General features: G+C 51.6%; 10 protein-coding genes across 10 annotated transcripts; 1 reads left to right on the plus strand and 9 right to left on the minus strand.

The window, feature by feature from the left end:
* Positions 1-146: 146 nt before the first annotated feature.
* DQ04_03881010 (hypothetical protein) lies at positions 147-563 on the minus strand (the record flags this gene model as incomplete). Its single annotated transcript, XM_009313170.1, has 1 exon — positions 147-563. One exon carries the CDS (start codon positions 561-563, stop codon positions 147-149), a length of 417 nt encoding a protein of 138 aa, XP_009311445.1.
* Positions 564-953: 390 nt separating this feature from the next.
* Positions 954-2,105, minus strand: DQ04_03881020 (flagellar protofilament ribbon protein; the record flags this gene model as incomplete). The annotated part of the gene is made up of 1 exon (XM_009313171.1): positions 954-2,105. One exon carries the CDS (start codon positions 2,103-2,105, stop codon positions 954-956), a length of 1,152 nt encoding a protein of 383 aa, XP_009311446.1.
* A 195-nt stretch (positions 2,106-2,300) lies between these two features.
* On the minus strand, positions 2,301-2,834 carry DQ04_03881030 (hypothetical protein; the record flags this gene model as incomplete). Its single annotated transcript, XM_009313172.1, has 1 exon — positions 2,301-2,834. One exon carries the CDS (start codon positions 2,832-2,834, stop codon positions 2,301-2,303), a length of 534 nt encoding a protein of 177 aa, XP_009311447.1.
* Positions 2,835-3,074: 240 nt separating this feature from the next.
* DQ04_03881040 (Importin-beta, N-terminal domain-containing protein) lies at positions 3,075-6,254 on the minus strand (the record flags this gene model as incomplete). The annotated part of the gene is made up of 1 exon (XM_009313173.1): positions 3,075-6,254. One exon carries the CDS (start codon positions 6,252-6,254, stop codon positions 3,075-3,077), a length of 3,180 nt encoding a protein of 1,059 aa, XP_009311448.1.
* Positions 6,255-6,526: 272 nt separating this feature from the next.
* On the minus strand, positions 6,527-8,266 carry DQ04_03881050 (coiled-coil domain protein; the record flags this gene model as incomplete). The annotated part of the gene is made up of 1 exon (XM_009313174.1): positions 6,527-8,266. The coding sequence occupies one exon, from the start codon at positions 8,264-8,266 to the stop codon at positions 6,527-6,529; it is 1,740 nt and encodes a 579-aa protein (XP_009311449.1).
* Positions 8,267-8,610: 344 nt separating this feature from the next.
* Positions 8,611-9,534, minus strand: DQ04_03881060 (hypothetical protein; the record flags this gene model as incomplete). The annotated part of the gene is made up of 1 exon (XM_009313175.1): positions 8,611-9,534. One exon carries the CDS (start codon positions 9,532-9,534, stop codon positions 8,611-8,613), a length of 924 nt encoding a protein of 307 aa, XP_009311450.1.
* Positions 9,535-10,190: 656 nt separating this feature from the next.
* On the minus strand, positions 10,191-11,153 carry DQ04_03881070 (hypothetical protein; the record flags this gene model as incomplete). Its single annotated transcript, XM_009313176.1, has 1 exon — positions 10,191-11,153. The coding sequence occupies one exon, from the start codon at positions 11,151-11,153 to the stop codon at positions 10,191-10,193; it is 963 nt and encodes a 320-aa protein (XP_009311451.1).
* A 947-nt stretch (positions 11,154-12,100) lies between these two features.
* On the minus strand, positions 12,101-12,490 carry DQ04_03881080 (hypothetical protein; the record flags this gene model as incomplete). The annotated part of the gene is made up of 1 exon (XM_009313177.1): positions 12,101-12,490. One exon carries the CDS (start codon positions 12,488-12,490, stop codon positions 12,101-12,103), a length of 390 nt encoding a protein of 129 aa, XP_009311452.1.
* Positions 12,491-12,634: 144 nt separating this feature from the next.
* On the minus strand, positions 12,635-12,841 carry DQ04_03881090 (hypothetical protein; the record flags this gene model as incomplete). The annotated part of the gene is made up of 1 exon (XM_009313178.1): positions 12,635-12,841. The coding sequence occupies one exon, from the start codon at positions 12,839-12,841 to the stop codon at positions 12,635-12,637; it is 207 nt and encodes a 68-aa protein (XP_009311453.1).
* Positions 12,842-12,953: 112 nt separating this feature from the next.
* Positions 12,954-13,331, plus strand: DQ04_03881100 (hypothetical protein; the record flags this gene model as incomplete). Its single annotated transcript, XM_009313179.1, has 1 exon — positions 12,954-13,331. The coding sequence occupies one exon, from the start codon at positions 12,954-12,956 to the stop codon at positions 13,329-13,331; it is 378 nt and encodes a 125-aa protein (XP_009311454.1).
* Positions 13,332-14,568: the final 1,237 nt, after the last annotated feature.

The raw sequence follows: 14,568 nt of genomic DNA on the forward strand, positions 1-14,568 counted from the left end.
GGGGGGGGGGGAAACAAAAGGAGGGGAAGAGAAAACCAGAGCAAACACGCAATGGGGTAGGAATGTATACACACTAACACACACGTCTGTATTGTACGGAGCGACCACCCGCTCCTTGCGCCTCACCAGGGAGGCGGTGAGGCGCGTCATCTATACCACGTGGGGTGCATCTCCTCCAGCTGCTCCCGCAGGCACCGCACCCGCGGCGCCTTGTACGGGGGCTCGCGCACGACCAGCACCGTGTGGTACGCCAGCGCCGCGAGGACGGCGATGGCAAGAACGAGCAACGCGACGATGCGGACGGGGAGGAAGTAGTCCACTACCGCCGCGTCGGGCAGCAAGCGGCGCTCCCTGTTGTACGACGTCGGCGGCAGGGGCGGCGGCACAGGGTCGTGCGGTGCGGAAAGAATGCAGCCGTACACGGCGAACGGCAGCGACAGGAAGGCGGCTCCGATGGGAATCGCGAACCGCGGGCACACGTACGACCCCACGAGGGCCCCGACAATGCTAAAGGTGGAGACGACGAGAATGGCAAAGGTGCCATCACCGACTCCGAGAATCATCTTAATCGCTGCACGCACCACGCAGCAACGGCGTGACGCATGCGCCGCTACGCAAAGAAAAAGAATGGAAAGCCGGCACTCGTCAAGTGCGTGGAACAGCAAAGATACAACAATGAACAGCCCCCCAGGCGGCAATATAACATGAGGGTTGCACTGGTGTGGAAGAGAGAATGAAGGAGGAGCACATATACATAAGAAGACAATAACAAACAAAAAACATCAATGCTACCATGCACTCTCTCTCTCTCTCTCTTCCATCATTCCGATGCTCTTCGTCACACAGAGACACACAAACAAACAAACAAAGAAGAAATTCTGCCAAGTTGAGCAAAACTCACAACGTGACATAGACCTCTCTAGTGCAGTGAAGCGACATATATCTTTCCATATTTACATGCAAAGATCCCAGTACTTGAAATAATCCTCATCCACTGCATTTGTATATAGTTCATCTAGTTGCTTTTGGCGAGTTTTTGACGCTTCTTTCTGTTTCTGCTGCTCGGCAGCAACCGCCTCCCGTTCAGCACGGCGCTCACGCTCCTTTTGTCTTTCCAAAGCGTTGGCCATACGCAGCTGTAGATTGTCCTGCTGTGCCCATTGTTTCTCCTCCTCCACATCCAGCAGACGGCGGCGCCGCATCGCGTCACGCTGCATTGCTTGATCGCGCAGCAACTGCTCCCTCTGTTCTGCCGTCATTCCCTTGTATCGTTCTGCCTTGACCTTCTTGCCGAGGTCACTCACCATTGTTTCCGTCTCATTAAGGAAGTCGCCCTCCATGTGGTAGCGAATCTCTTCTAGTCCTTTAACGGTGTCCTCCTCCTTGTCACGGATAGCCTCACGACGTTTTTGCTCCGCAAGTGCCTTGTTAAATTCCGCCTGGTTCCTCTGAATAATTCGGCGCTGGTCGGCGATGTTCCGCTCTACATCATAAACGCGGTGATTGACCTCTTCGTTGCGCTCGTCAAAAATGCGATTCGCCTCCTGTTCCATCCACTTCTTTGCGAGCTTCTCCTCCACCTGCTGCTGAGCCCAGTCCCGCTGCTGGCCCTGCTGAACTCGGCGGCGGTTCTTGAAGTCCAAGTCCTCCCCTTCGAACTTCTGAAGCGACGAAATACCGGTGCGTGGATCATCATCACCGACGCGAATGGGCAAGTCCCTTGACTTCCAGTTGGGATCGTTGAGGTCCCACTCCCGGCGCATTTCTTTCTTCTGGAACGTGTCGCGGTAATCCTGCAACTCCTTCTCGCGTGTTGTGCGAATCTCATTCACCTCCTTTTGAAGCGCCTGCGCATGGCGGTCCATCAACAGCGCCTGGCGGTCGTAGAACTCGTTGCGCTCACTCTCGAGCCGTCGCAGGGCCTCCTTCTCGCGAACCTGCTCATCGAGGGCTTGTTTGTCGATCCCCATGTGCCGCACCTTCGGGTCCCGAAGGCGCTCCGCACGCTGCATCATGAAAAGGTGCTTTTTCGATGCGATGCTTGCCGGCGCTGTTGACACTGCACCATTTGACGCGGTGGTGGCATTCGGTGCTGCGCAATCCATCGTGGAGCCTCTACTTCCTCTTGAATGACGGTGATGGTAAATGGCAACAGGTAAAAAAGAAGACATATGTGACACACTGTAATATATCCCATAGACGAAAATGGAAGCAATACTGATTTTCGTTCTACAAGCAGTCTAAAGAATTGACTTCTCTTGTTTTGTTCCTTCCTTCAAACTCCTTCTACTCAAATGCTCCTACACGAGAGGCTTGAATGTGAGGAGTGGCGAGGGTGCCGAGCATTTAAAGCAAAACTTCCTGTTGCTCCGGTTGATGCCTTTGCACTTTGGACATGTCCAGAGCGTTACCTCCTTGCCCGGCAGCGGAGGTGGCGCCGGTTTCGGCTGCTGACACTTATGGCACACAACGCTTCCTCGGAAGTTCATCTGCCCGCACGGACACGCCCAGTCGTGCGGGTCCTCGCCGGGCAACGAAGGCCGACGAACGCCAGGCGGAAGCGGCGGGGCAGGCGCGCCGCACTTGAAGCACTCGCGTTTAGACTTATAATTTAACTCACCGCATTGGCACAGCCAGTCACCCTCCGTCGGCTCACGGTGCCTCGTCCGCCTACCTTTGATTCTCCGCCCCAGGCAACACGGCGTGACCGCAAGGTACGCACGGGAACAACAGCCCAACGTGACAGCCTGCGTGGGGCCCTGGAAGCGCCGCAGCAACGCCGTCCCAACAAGTGAGGCGATGCGGTTTTGTATCCGTATCCCTCCGCCTGGCATTCTTTAACGTTACGGACAGCAAGAGAAGCACACAGGAGGTGGAAGAGGGAGAGGGAGAGGGAGAGGGAAAGGGGGAAAGGGAAAGGGGGAGCGGGAACAGACGGAAGAAGAAAGAAAGCGAAGAGGAAAGAGGGGAAGGAAGTTGTAGCCAAAGAATAGGGCATAGGTGGCGGCAACGGCAACAACAACAACAATAGCAGCAAAAAGAAGGACGAACCAGAGTGGGGAAGGGTGGGAGAGTCAACAAAGACAGCTTGTTATGATCGTGGAAAAGTATTGAAACTCCTTTGCAAACAAGTTGTTGTTGCCCTTATGAACAAAATCTCCAGCACTTGACGCCAAGAGCGCAAAAGCAGCTCTGACCTCAGCTTCCTTCCCCGTTACCGCTGCAAAGCCGGCAAACACGGTTGCCAACTGCGCAAAGGAGTTCTCATCCAGTGCTATCAAGTTTCGCAAGGGGGTTTCAGTCACGGACGATGAGCACTTCTTCGACACGATGACGTCGAGCATCAATCGTAGCAGACGGGAGATAATTCCCTGGTCACCTTGAAGAAGGGAGGCGCGAATGAGCTCACAGCATCTTGCGTCTTCACCCTCTGTGTGACACAATATACTCGTAAACGCTCCCAGGGCTTCAACGGTAAGTGAAACAAGAGGAATCGCATTTGAGATGTAATATCCAAGAGAAGACTCCAGTAGTTGAATGATGTGAAGAAGATTGGTTGTCGGTACCTCACTAAGAAACCATAAATGAAAATCTTTAAAGAGATCACCCAGGAGCGTGAGGTAGGCTTGGGCCAGTTTCTCATAATGGCACAGACGGGTGCGATCCACCACCATTATAGCTTGCCAGAGGGATGCCAAGCATGTCATCAGCGCTGGGTCTTCGTAGAGACGGAGCACTCCCAAGTTGCAGTAGCCACCAGTAAGAATATTGCGGCCTGTACGAAGCATAATTCGAAGACATTTGATACCCCATTCCTCGAGTCGCAAGTCACCAGACTCCAATGCCCCCATAACTAAATGCACTGCCGCATCCATAGAGCCACAGACGTAACGAAAAAGATGGTAACCCTCCACACCGTTAGGACCAAAGTTTACACGACGGTAGCGGTTTTCAGTGATTTCGTGAATCAGGCGTAATATCTGGACGCCGCACACAGTACCTGACCGTCTTTGAAGCTCTTGCGTCAGGAGAGGTAGACTAGGAGAGATGTGCCGAAGCAATACCTTGTACTCGTTCTGTCCCACACATGCGTGGAAGACACCCCGCCAAGAACAGACAACAGCTGTAAGGGGGTCACAACGGATATCAACAGGGATCATGCCTTCCTTCAGATTTTTCTGCAGCTCCCCAACCAGGGGTAGTACGCGATCACTCCATGAGGATTCCGAACCAGAACACATGAAGTGAACCTGAGCCCGGATTCGTGAAAGATGATACCGTACTCGATAGAATACGGCAATGTCCTCAGACGCCCTCACCTTTCCAACGTCAAGCACTAAACGATCATCAAATTGTGGCAATGCCTTTAAAAAAGCAGCTGTCGAAGGTGACTGTGCCATCTCACTCAGGAGACCAAGTGCCTCAATCGCCGCATCATCGGTGCAACAGTGAACACACTCCATGACCTCGTCCACAACAAGACGCAGTAGAAATTGCCCAAGTGCATCTTGATTGGCCAGGGAAAGAGATATCCGGATAGACTCTCGCAGTTTCCTCGCCTCGTCTACTCTATCCAACAAAATAATTTGCCACGCAACACGTAGGAACGTGAGAAGGGACTTGTGAAAGTGGCGGCAGATAGCTTGCGGCACGGAGCGCGTGAATGAAAATTGGCAACTCCGCTGGACAACGTCAACGCAGGCGCGCAACACAGCAGAGTCCAGTGTCCGCGCGTTGCGACTGTAGCGGTATGCGCTGAGCCATGAACCGGCAAATCTTACAATGCATGCCAATCTCTCGCACATACACGACAGCTGAGATGCCGTCATAGCTTCCGGTGCTTCAAGTAGAGCGAGCGACGAGCAAACCTCTTGGAGAAGGTATTCTTCCGCCTTCTCACCACAGAAGCGTAGAAGCTGCGACGCAAAGTCAAATTCCATTGACACCGCTTCGGCATCGATGTCAAGAATGTACTCCTCAAACCAAGCCGTCTCCCCTTCCATAACGAAGCGCACCGCCTGCTCTTGGTTCGACAGTATGTACGAGATGCAGACATCGGGTGCGAGCACTTCAAAGAGTGTATGTCCATTTTTGCAGTACGATTGGGAGCCAACTAGCTTGGCCCAAATGGATGTCAGTGAGAGAAACGCCTGGCGGGCGTGGCGCCAGTTGTGGAAGCACAACTTGGTGAATTCGGCGACCTCCCGAACCCACCGCTCATAGCACGGAGCCTTTCGTAACTCCTCAATGGTAAAATTCGGTTTCACACGATTTAGCAATCGACAGAAACCACGCAAAACTGATGCCTCTTCCAAATGAAGACGGGACTCCATGATCGACAGCGTGGCTGAAAGTATTGACACCATCCACCCGGTGTGTTGCTCTTGAGAGAGGTACAGTGACGGCTTCAGCGAAACAAGTGGTGTCAAAGTTTCCAAGACGGCCCTGTAGAATTGAGGGTCGCTTCCTGTGGCGCTGTATAACTCCCACAGCCGCGAAAACAACCCCTGATCAATAAGATCGTTGGCCCACTCCTGGGGATATTCCCGCGTCATCACATCCTCTGTTGCTTCATCCATGGAGCAGGCGAAGTCGAACTGGAGGACTCTCTGTATCAACAATACGACACTGTAATTGGCTCTATCATGTGTGCGATGAAGCCGCTGGAGGCAGTGTGACGCAGCTCGAAACACAAGTAAGAGACAATCATTGCGGAAACTAGTGATCACTCGCTTGTGAGTAGCAATGCTCCGCACCACATTTCCCGCATTCTCCATCTCGTCAATTAGGCAGACAAGAATGGAGCACGACAAGGAAATGTGCTCGTCGGAAAAGTCGCCCGATTCCGCCACCAACGCTGCCGTCACCTTGGCAGGGAATCCCTGAAGCTCGGGAGCATCGCAGAAACCTTGCTTCACCACTGCACACAACAGACGAGTCAAAGCATCTACGCTGAGGGAGCTTAGGGACGCGTGCCGCTGTACAATCACCGAACTCAGAAACACCTCAAGTGCCACAAGATCCTCTGGCCCAAGGTGGGAGTCGACCAAATGACGCAGGGCTTGGGAGACAAAGAAGATAGAATACTGAGAGGAGGATTGCTGCATTACATTTTGCATCAGCACCGGCCCCATCGCACTAGCCATTCCCATCCATCCGAACTCGGTAGCGACCTGCAGCGCGGCCTTGTCCCCATTGTACAACAAAGCTGAGAATTGCTCCACTCCTTCGACGGTTACAAGCCTGTTGATCATCGCGCAGTCTTCCGCGGATACACGGCAAAAAGAAAAATTGTGAAGCAAATAGGAAGAAGAGAAGATGCACAAAATCAGAGGCATAGACTCAAAATAAAAGCAACTTGAAGCGCCTCATTTGTGCATGCACACCATCTCCTCAGAACTGCGCAACAAACAAACAAGAGAAAGGACGGAAAGACACAATGGAAACCCAAAAGAGTGACTACAAATAACTGCACACACACACACACACACACACACACACACGGAGATCCCATCACGCAACTATTTCAATACTCCATGCGCAGCGGGTTATCTTCGCTTGGCCGCTGCGCCGCCGGCACGTGAAACCCGCTCGACAGCACCTCCCGCCCGTAGGGAGTTTGATGCAGTCCCGCCTCCATCAACGCGAGTTGAAGGCGGAACCGCGGGTCCCTCATTATATCATTCACTGTGTACCCATGCACGACGCACTGAGCCGCCTCAGAGAAAGAGACGTACGGCACATTTTGTTGACTGGAGGCGGTTCCCTGAAGCACCCGGCCTGCATCACAGGTGACTCCCAACTTCCGTTCCACGCCCTTAAAAAAGGCTTCGAGTGTCTTTTCACGGGCCGCCCTAAACTCCTCCGCTTCCTCCTGGTGCCTTCTTCGCACACGGCACTTTTCCTCATACTCTCGCTTCCGTTCCTCCACCCGCTTTGCGTTGTGCTCTCGCTCTATCGCCTTCTTGAGGGCCTCTTCCTCTGCCATCGCCTGCTGAACAGCGCGCTCCTTTTCCTGTAGTTGCCGCTGCTGCTCCTGGTACTCTTGCAGCCGCTTCAGGCGCTCTTGGAATTCCGCCTCACGCAGGCGAAGTATCTGCTGTTGTTTTTCTTCTTCTTCTGTCCTCTTTGCTGTTTCTTCTTCACGCCGCGCAGCATCTCTTGCGTCACGCACCGCACGAAGTCGCTCCAGCTCCTCGTGTGTCTTCTGCTGACGCTCTTCACGCTGCTTCGTCTCTTCTGCCATGCAAATCTGCATCTTCATAACATCTTCCTCAGCGGAAATGGCCTTTTCAAACGAATCCAGAAGCTCCGAAGACTTCTTCTTGTACTGAAGCGCTACGGACCGCACACGCAGACGGTCTCGCTTTTGCCGAAGCACTTCATTGACAGCGAGTCGCACCGACGGCGCAGAGGCGTGCGGAAGAACCTGCTGAACGCGGTCGTACACATCCTCCGTGACAACCGGCGTGGCGCCGACACCACTCCCCATGGCACTATCATAGGTTCTCAGAATTAGAGAAACGGTGCGAATATCGCTTGACGTCAACATATGGGCATTCATCTTATCTCGTCCCGCTACCACCTGAGACAATGCCTTTTCTTCTTCCGCCTGCAACGCGCCTCGGTACGTCTCGATGAGACCAACATGCAGGCTTTCCTTCTTGGTTTCACAAATCTTTGCAAACGTCTCCATCACCGACTGCGTCAGTCCCTCAAGTGTCTTTGTCGGTGCATCCTGCTTAGGCTCCTCTTCTCCCTCCTCCACCTCTTGGTCGACAACCCTCTTCGCCTCCGCGTTTTCTTCCCGAAGCTCCCAGAGCCGCGCTCGCAGGGCCGTAACGGCCTCACGCGATGCCTCGCCGCTCGGTGGGCGCAAGACGTGGAGGTCCCTCCGCACACTCTTGAGACGCGCCCCCAGCCAGCGCGACAGCTCCGCGCAGCGCTGATCCTGCTCCGCCCACTCTTTCAGCAACACCTCCGGTAGAAGGGCTGCACACGACGCCCACGCCTTCGCCAACTCCAGCCCAGCCGACATTGTCTCGCGGTCAAGTGCAGTGCGCTCTGCGAGCCAGCGCCCACCGCGCTCCGTGGTTGTTGTGGACTTTTTCTGCCTTTCAATTCTCGAGGCAATGCGGCGCAACTTTTCCCCATCCTGCCGCGCTTTTGCGCGCCACTCCGTGAGCGCCGCCTCCTGCTCTTCCGCCGACGAGGCGATAATGTGCGACCGATGGCGCAACGCCGCAGACGTCTTCCGCGGTGGCATCTGTGTGCTGTACAGGGAGGGACGGCACGCAAGAAAGTGAAAAAACAGTGCGAAGGGAGCGAGAAGAAGAAAGGGAGAAAATACACAACGTCAAGCATTTTAAACATAAAAACGAAAAAATACGTGGAAGAAAACACAAAATGATGTGGGTATCTCTTCCACCAACGGCACACCACAGCCTTTTCCTCCCACTTTCCGTTTCTTTTTCGCTTCCGGAACACCATATGAGCACAAAGCGCCTCCATCAAATGAGGGAACAGGGACATGAAGTTCCATCAGTTGATGGCATCAGAAAAAAAACGGCCGCAGCCGTGGGGCTGCCACACACAAGGCCCCGGCACAGATTATAACTTATCTGAGGTTGCGTCTGGCCTGCCCATGACGACCTTTCCCTCTGGGGTCAACTGGCAGTCAACCTTCCCAGACAGCAGCTCCTTGCTTTCCTCAGATATGCCAATGGGAGTGAGATACCGTATTTTCTCACGCGCCTCACCTGAACCGCAGCAAAGGTTTCGGATAGCGAATTCTGCCCACTCTACCATGCCAGGGTTCTCCTCGTCGAACCGCGTCCCCGTCAGAATAGCAGAGAGGAGTGCAGAATTGCCCACAACGGAAGAGCACACCTTTTCATTATCATGCGTCAAATTTGCTATTAGCCGAATATGCTCTGTTCTGTATCCCTCTTGAAAAAATGCGATTTCATGCTCTCGCGAAATGCTCAATGCATCCGTGATATAAGTCAAAACTTCGCACTCAAACAGGTACGCCTGTAGTGCCTTGACCAGTCGCGGATGAGATACCAAAATGAGACAAAGGAGCTCCACAGCGGTATAGGAAATCCTTGCGCCCGTCTCTAGCCATGCCTCTGAGCCGTCGCTGAACTCTTCCACACTGCTGTTCCGTTGAAGATTATCCACATCCGTATGACCTGCGCTGTTGTTTGCTGCCTCGCTGGAACCACCACTTTTCTCAGAGGCATATTTATTCTTGAGGTGCTTCCTCGTGCGCTGCAGTATATGGGGTGCAACGTTCAAAGCGAGGTCAGCCATCCGCTGTAAGATACGCTGGAAGTGAATCATCTCTTCACCTTCCTCCCTCTTTGCTTGAAAAGCCGCCTTGTCCACAGCCTGTTCCAACTTGAACTTTAGAGAATAGTTTCGCAGCTCATTTTCTGTCTCGCAAAGCATTAGCAGCGTATCCACTTTGGAGCTGATGAGCGGAAGCACCTCCGCGTCGGCCTCCTTTATAGAGCCCTCGTGCCCTGACATTTACTTTTACTTGGGCACAGTGCGCTGGTAGGCAACATTGCAAGAAGAAAAAAATGAATAAAGTGAAAGCGTACAGCTGTGACTAGAAGACTGATATTCTCAGCACCCATGAGGTGCATACACACAAGCACACCCTTTTTCCCCCGTTCCTCCGCATGTGCACACACCAACAGGAAAGAAAAACCAAAAGATGATAAGGACACGTTCCACTCACACCCTTCCCCCCAATGAATATATATTCAGTGCCCGTTTTTTTTTGTACGAATCCCCAACCGTGGCTACTACCTGCTGCAATGCGTCGTGTAGTGCAGCATCTCAGAGGACATGGCCAGTCATGGGAGTTAATGGATTTGGCACACACAAGAAACCCTCTGAGGCGCAGATCCAACGCCAGCAGCTCATACGGGGGACTCTGTTTATCGATTGGCACCGCACCAAATCATTGTCACAAAGTTTAAAATGGCACTCTCTTACTTTACATGCGGCTCACAAAGGGAATTTGAGCAATCTGTTAGCTTCCCCTTATTCAGAATGGCTTTAATATTGAGCAAAGATCCCTTTAGTCTGGCCACTCTTGCTCACAGCAGTCGACGCCAATGGCTACGATTCGGCAGCGGAAATCGGAAAGTTATTTGCAGAAGGCGTGAACTCAGCGTTCATCCACACACTTGTCGTTCGTTAAAAAGCAACAAAAAAAAAGAAAAGCGAACGCAGGGATGCCCGGAAGCAGTCACCAATAGTGCATATGGGAAGCTCCCGTACAACTCACGAGGAGCTAGTCTTTCCTTTCCAGTCAGTGATAAGCGCGGCGCAGTCCCTTGCTGGGCATCTTCATCATATACCTTCATGGGCTCACCTTTCGTAACGAGTATTGTTGGGTGTATTTGAAAGCTCTGAACACTTCCGTCATCTTCCATGGCCAAGAGCACAAGGTGGTGACCATCACCCAAAACACTGCTGTAATAGAGGCACACTCTGACTCTCATGCCACACTTGAGCACGGGAGCTTCGCCCACGAAAAAAAAAAGACGTACACACCCAATCTTTGTTTTCTTCGTCGGGCAAACAAGAAGCACACAAGCACACACATGGAAGTGGAGAGAGCCTCGCAGCACAGACAGGCGAAAAAGGCTAACAACAGCTGTGTTGTCATTCCTCTTGTCCGAATCTACAGGAATCGCCACTGTTAATATCTCACGGGCGCCCAATAAGGACAGCAAAGCACGCTGACGGATCGCATCATAAACACCGGAGCGTGTACAAAAAGAGAGGCCCTTCAGCACCACCTCGGGTAACGGAGCATCGGTAGAAGGTATAACTTTACTTGTGTCCAACAACAAAACCAGGCCTGACGCTGTGCCAGGCAGACAAAACAATAATAAACGCTCATCGACCATCATTTTCAGATCTGTGTTGCATCCCGGGATGCAGCATGGTAATGCGTCGGCTACCAGTTTGCCCCGCGGAAGGTGGGGAGGAAGAAGAAACAGGCCGCTCCTACCGATATCATAGACGCGCAGAGAGCAGTACATCTCGTTACTATTCACGTCATGTATGAGGATAGCAACTCCCAGGCTTGCTCCTGCGTAGTCGATTGCGACAAAGTGTACTACTTCCATATAGCACTCCGGCTGAGCACAAAACGTATCGCCGCGCTAAAGTATCGGCCCCGCAAAAAATGACTCCAGAAGCGAAGAAAGGCGCACACAAGAGGGGCTGTCAATACTCAGCTGTTCAAAATCAAAAAACAGCACTCCATAAAAGACCGATACAAACGGCCACCAGGAGTCGAGCGAGCCTTCATGTCTTACCATTTCAGTGTCTTGGCACCTAAACAGTCATCAAACCAAAAAAAAGACCAAAATAGAACAAGATTCGTGATCAAATGCGTCAAATGTACCTCATCCAGAAAAGCAAGAATAAAATAAGCGAGCAACTTTGAGCCTACGTGTGCCATTGTGTCCAAGGAAGAACCAAACTAGCGATTGAGTCTCACCAGGTCCTCTCTTTCAAACAGGAGCTCCCCCTCTTCAAGGCATCTTACATTCCTCTCAACGCCCTACGTAGCGCCCAGAAAGATATGCAACCGCATCCTAATCCCAGTCGTTTTTTTTTTTCGATTAAGAAGATAAGAGAAAAACAAATTCAGTGTGTATACTAAGATGTATAGACTCTGTTTGCGCTTATCCCCTGAAGGGCGTGAGCCAAAACTTCTTTCAGACGTGTATCTTTCAGCACGATATTCACGAGATTAGAGCCAGCGAGCAACTTGTTTTTTTTTTCTAACGGAGCGCGAATCACTCATCTCATGTAGTGTTGAAGGCAAACAAGCCTTGAGACACCAACGACCACAAAAAGGGACGGCGGACAACACATGAGACGTCACCGGCACCACACCGTGTAGCCAATTGGGTGCGCCACGCACGACACACTATACAACACCAGATGGGCCCCGGAGGGAGAACAAAACATGACAACGTAGTTTTCCCTGCAAAATGCCACCTACGCAAGGCCTCGGTAGCACTTGATTTTATGCATTTCGGCAAGCCAGTTTTATTTTTGTCTTTTACTTTGAACGGTTGTTGAAGCGTGACCCCACACCTTTACAAGTAGAAGATGGAGGCAACTGTTCTTCCTTCCGAAATTCCTGCAGCTTCACTCCAGATGGATTAGCTTCGAGCAGTGCTCGCCCTGGCCCATCAACATAGTACTTGGGATTGGGGCACGAAGGGACCTCGCAGTAGATTGGCAGCGTGGCCACCCACTCTCCAGATGCGCGGAATCTATGCCCACAAGGGCACTGCCATTCGCGCTCGTCAAAGAGCTTGCTCGTCATCTGCATTGCTTGGCTCAGCGCATCCTTGAGTGACGGTGGGGCACCCGATGAGGTTGTGAGGGCATTCCCAACCTTCTGCCCTGCCTGACGAGAGACGAACGTTTTGATTTTGTCGAGCATACTCTCTATCACAAACGAAGCATACAACAGAAAAGAGACGCAGCAAATTTTAAAGAGAAAATTGAATCCTTGCAGACTTACTGAGCAACTCAGCATTGATATGACTCTCACGCAGAACGTGACAAAGAGGTCAGCAAAATAACGTCACCTCGCAGGGCCACCCTTCCCACCCTCAGGGAAGAAGAAATCGTAACCACGTCGGGCCTTCTCCCAGGCGCGCCGCGCACACATCTTGAACGCGTACTTGTACGATACCTGCGCCTGCGCTGCATCATGACGCCTCGCAGCCTCCACCTTCTTCAGATCAATTGCATACGGATGGCGCAAACTACCCCCACACCGTCTGAACATTGCGGACCGTACCCCGTGCCAAAGATGGTCCCGTGCCCCCTCGCTCAGCCGTTCTTTTTATATTTCTTCCTCATTGGAGCAAAAAGTTGCAGGACACAAAGGAAAACAAAAAATGACAATTAGATGCGTCATCTTTTTCTTTGTTCAGTTGCAACCACCACAATATCCACATCACACTGCTCCAAAGATTCAATGCAAAATGTTTCATTTTTGTACACCGTACGAAAGCAACGCCGCAAAAAAGCCCCCCACACACACACTGTGCCCCAAAGACAAGCGCCAACCAAGAGATCATCCTGTCGCGACAACAGGCAGTGGTCCCCGTGTCCCACGCGGCACACAATACAGGATTCTTCTCCACGCCACTGAGCAATCACCAGGAAGAACAACAACACGCCATTCATGTCACCAGGCATGCAGGATGCACCTAAGGCTTCAACATTATGCAGCGCCAAGCCTGAAGGACGAGCGGGTGGGAACTTTGAGCTAGTTCATCATCCAATGAAACAAAACCTCTTATAAACAACAGAGTACAACAGACAGGAAATCCAGGCGAATGAAATAGCACTCGCACAAGCAGAAGCACACACAGAGACACACACCTCAACCGTGGGGAAGCCCCATCGACAGCGCAATACAAGAAAAATTATATCAATATTAACACTCGGGTAGATATATATATTTTTTCACAGGATGGGCCTTACCTCATGGAACACACAGGTCAGCAACAGATAAACGCTTACCACCACCAAACAAAAAGGTGGCATTTGCATTGTTTTCGTGAGGATTCACCACAAACATATCCTCAAAAAAATGCCAGCGTCGCTTCTCTCTGATGTGACCGGAACGAAAGGTGTAAAAGAACCGTTACAACGCCCCGCACTCCGACCACGAATTCAACGGCAACTTCACCGTACATAGTAAACATTAGGGAAAAGGGCACCTCCGTAAAAGCGGTAAGGGGGAATTGCTGGGATCCACACCGGCACGCAACGAACACACTAAGAAGGAAAAACAAACTGAATGTATGAAGGATGAATCCAACAATAGTGTGAGACACCTTTATATATGTGGTTTGCGACTCTATTCACTGCTATACGCATCGAACAAAGTAAATATTTTTCCTTTCCGTTCCCATTCCAATGAAACATTTCCTGCAACTCCTAACATGCGAGAGGGGGTCTTTGACGGTTTCCACGTGCGCCAAATAATAAAATGACCTTAAACCTCAGTTGCACACAGTAGTCGGCAGTGGCAAAATAAAAACAAACAAAAACACGTCTTCACAAGGGAAAACAACGAAACACGATTCACCAATTTTGTATTTAGAAGCTGGCCACCACCAACTTCCATGTACCTTCATTTCCCAAGAAGCAGGCCTGTTTTTATAGGAAGACGCCTACGGTTTGCTCGCATCCCAAATCGACCAGCGCAACATTCTTTTTTTGCGGTCTCACCCCTTAACCGAGGTACTCTGTATCCTTCTCCAATTAACAGCATGAGCCCCGTACCACGCAGAGACGGAAAAGCACACCCTTCATGAACGCCTGCTTTCCTCCCCAACATCATAGTACATCAATCCCTCATTCCACAATCACGGTCAACACATGCCCAATAGGCAGAAAAAAAAAACAGCGTCACCATCTTATCCAAACGCTACGCGGCTACACCGTAGATGGAGGCTCCTGTACCAAATACAGTTGCAACCACACCAGCAAAGAAGAGTA

This window comes from Trypanosoma grayi (assembly GCF_000691245.1).
Source record: "Trypanosoma grayi strain ANR4 Tgr_388_V1, whole genome shotgun sequence".
Classification (NCBI taxonomy): Eukaryota; Euglenozoa; class Kinetoplastea; order Trypanosomatida; family Trypanosomatidae; genus Trypanosoma; species Trypanosoma grayi.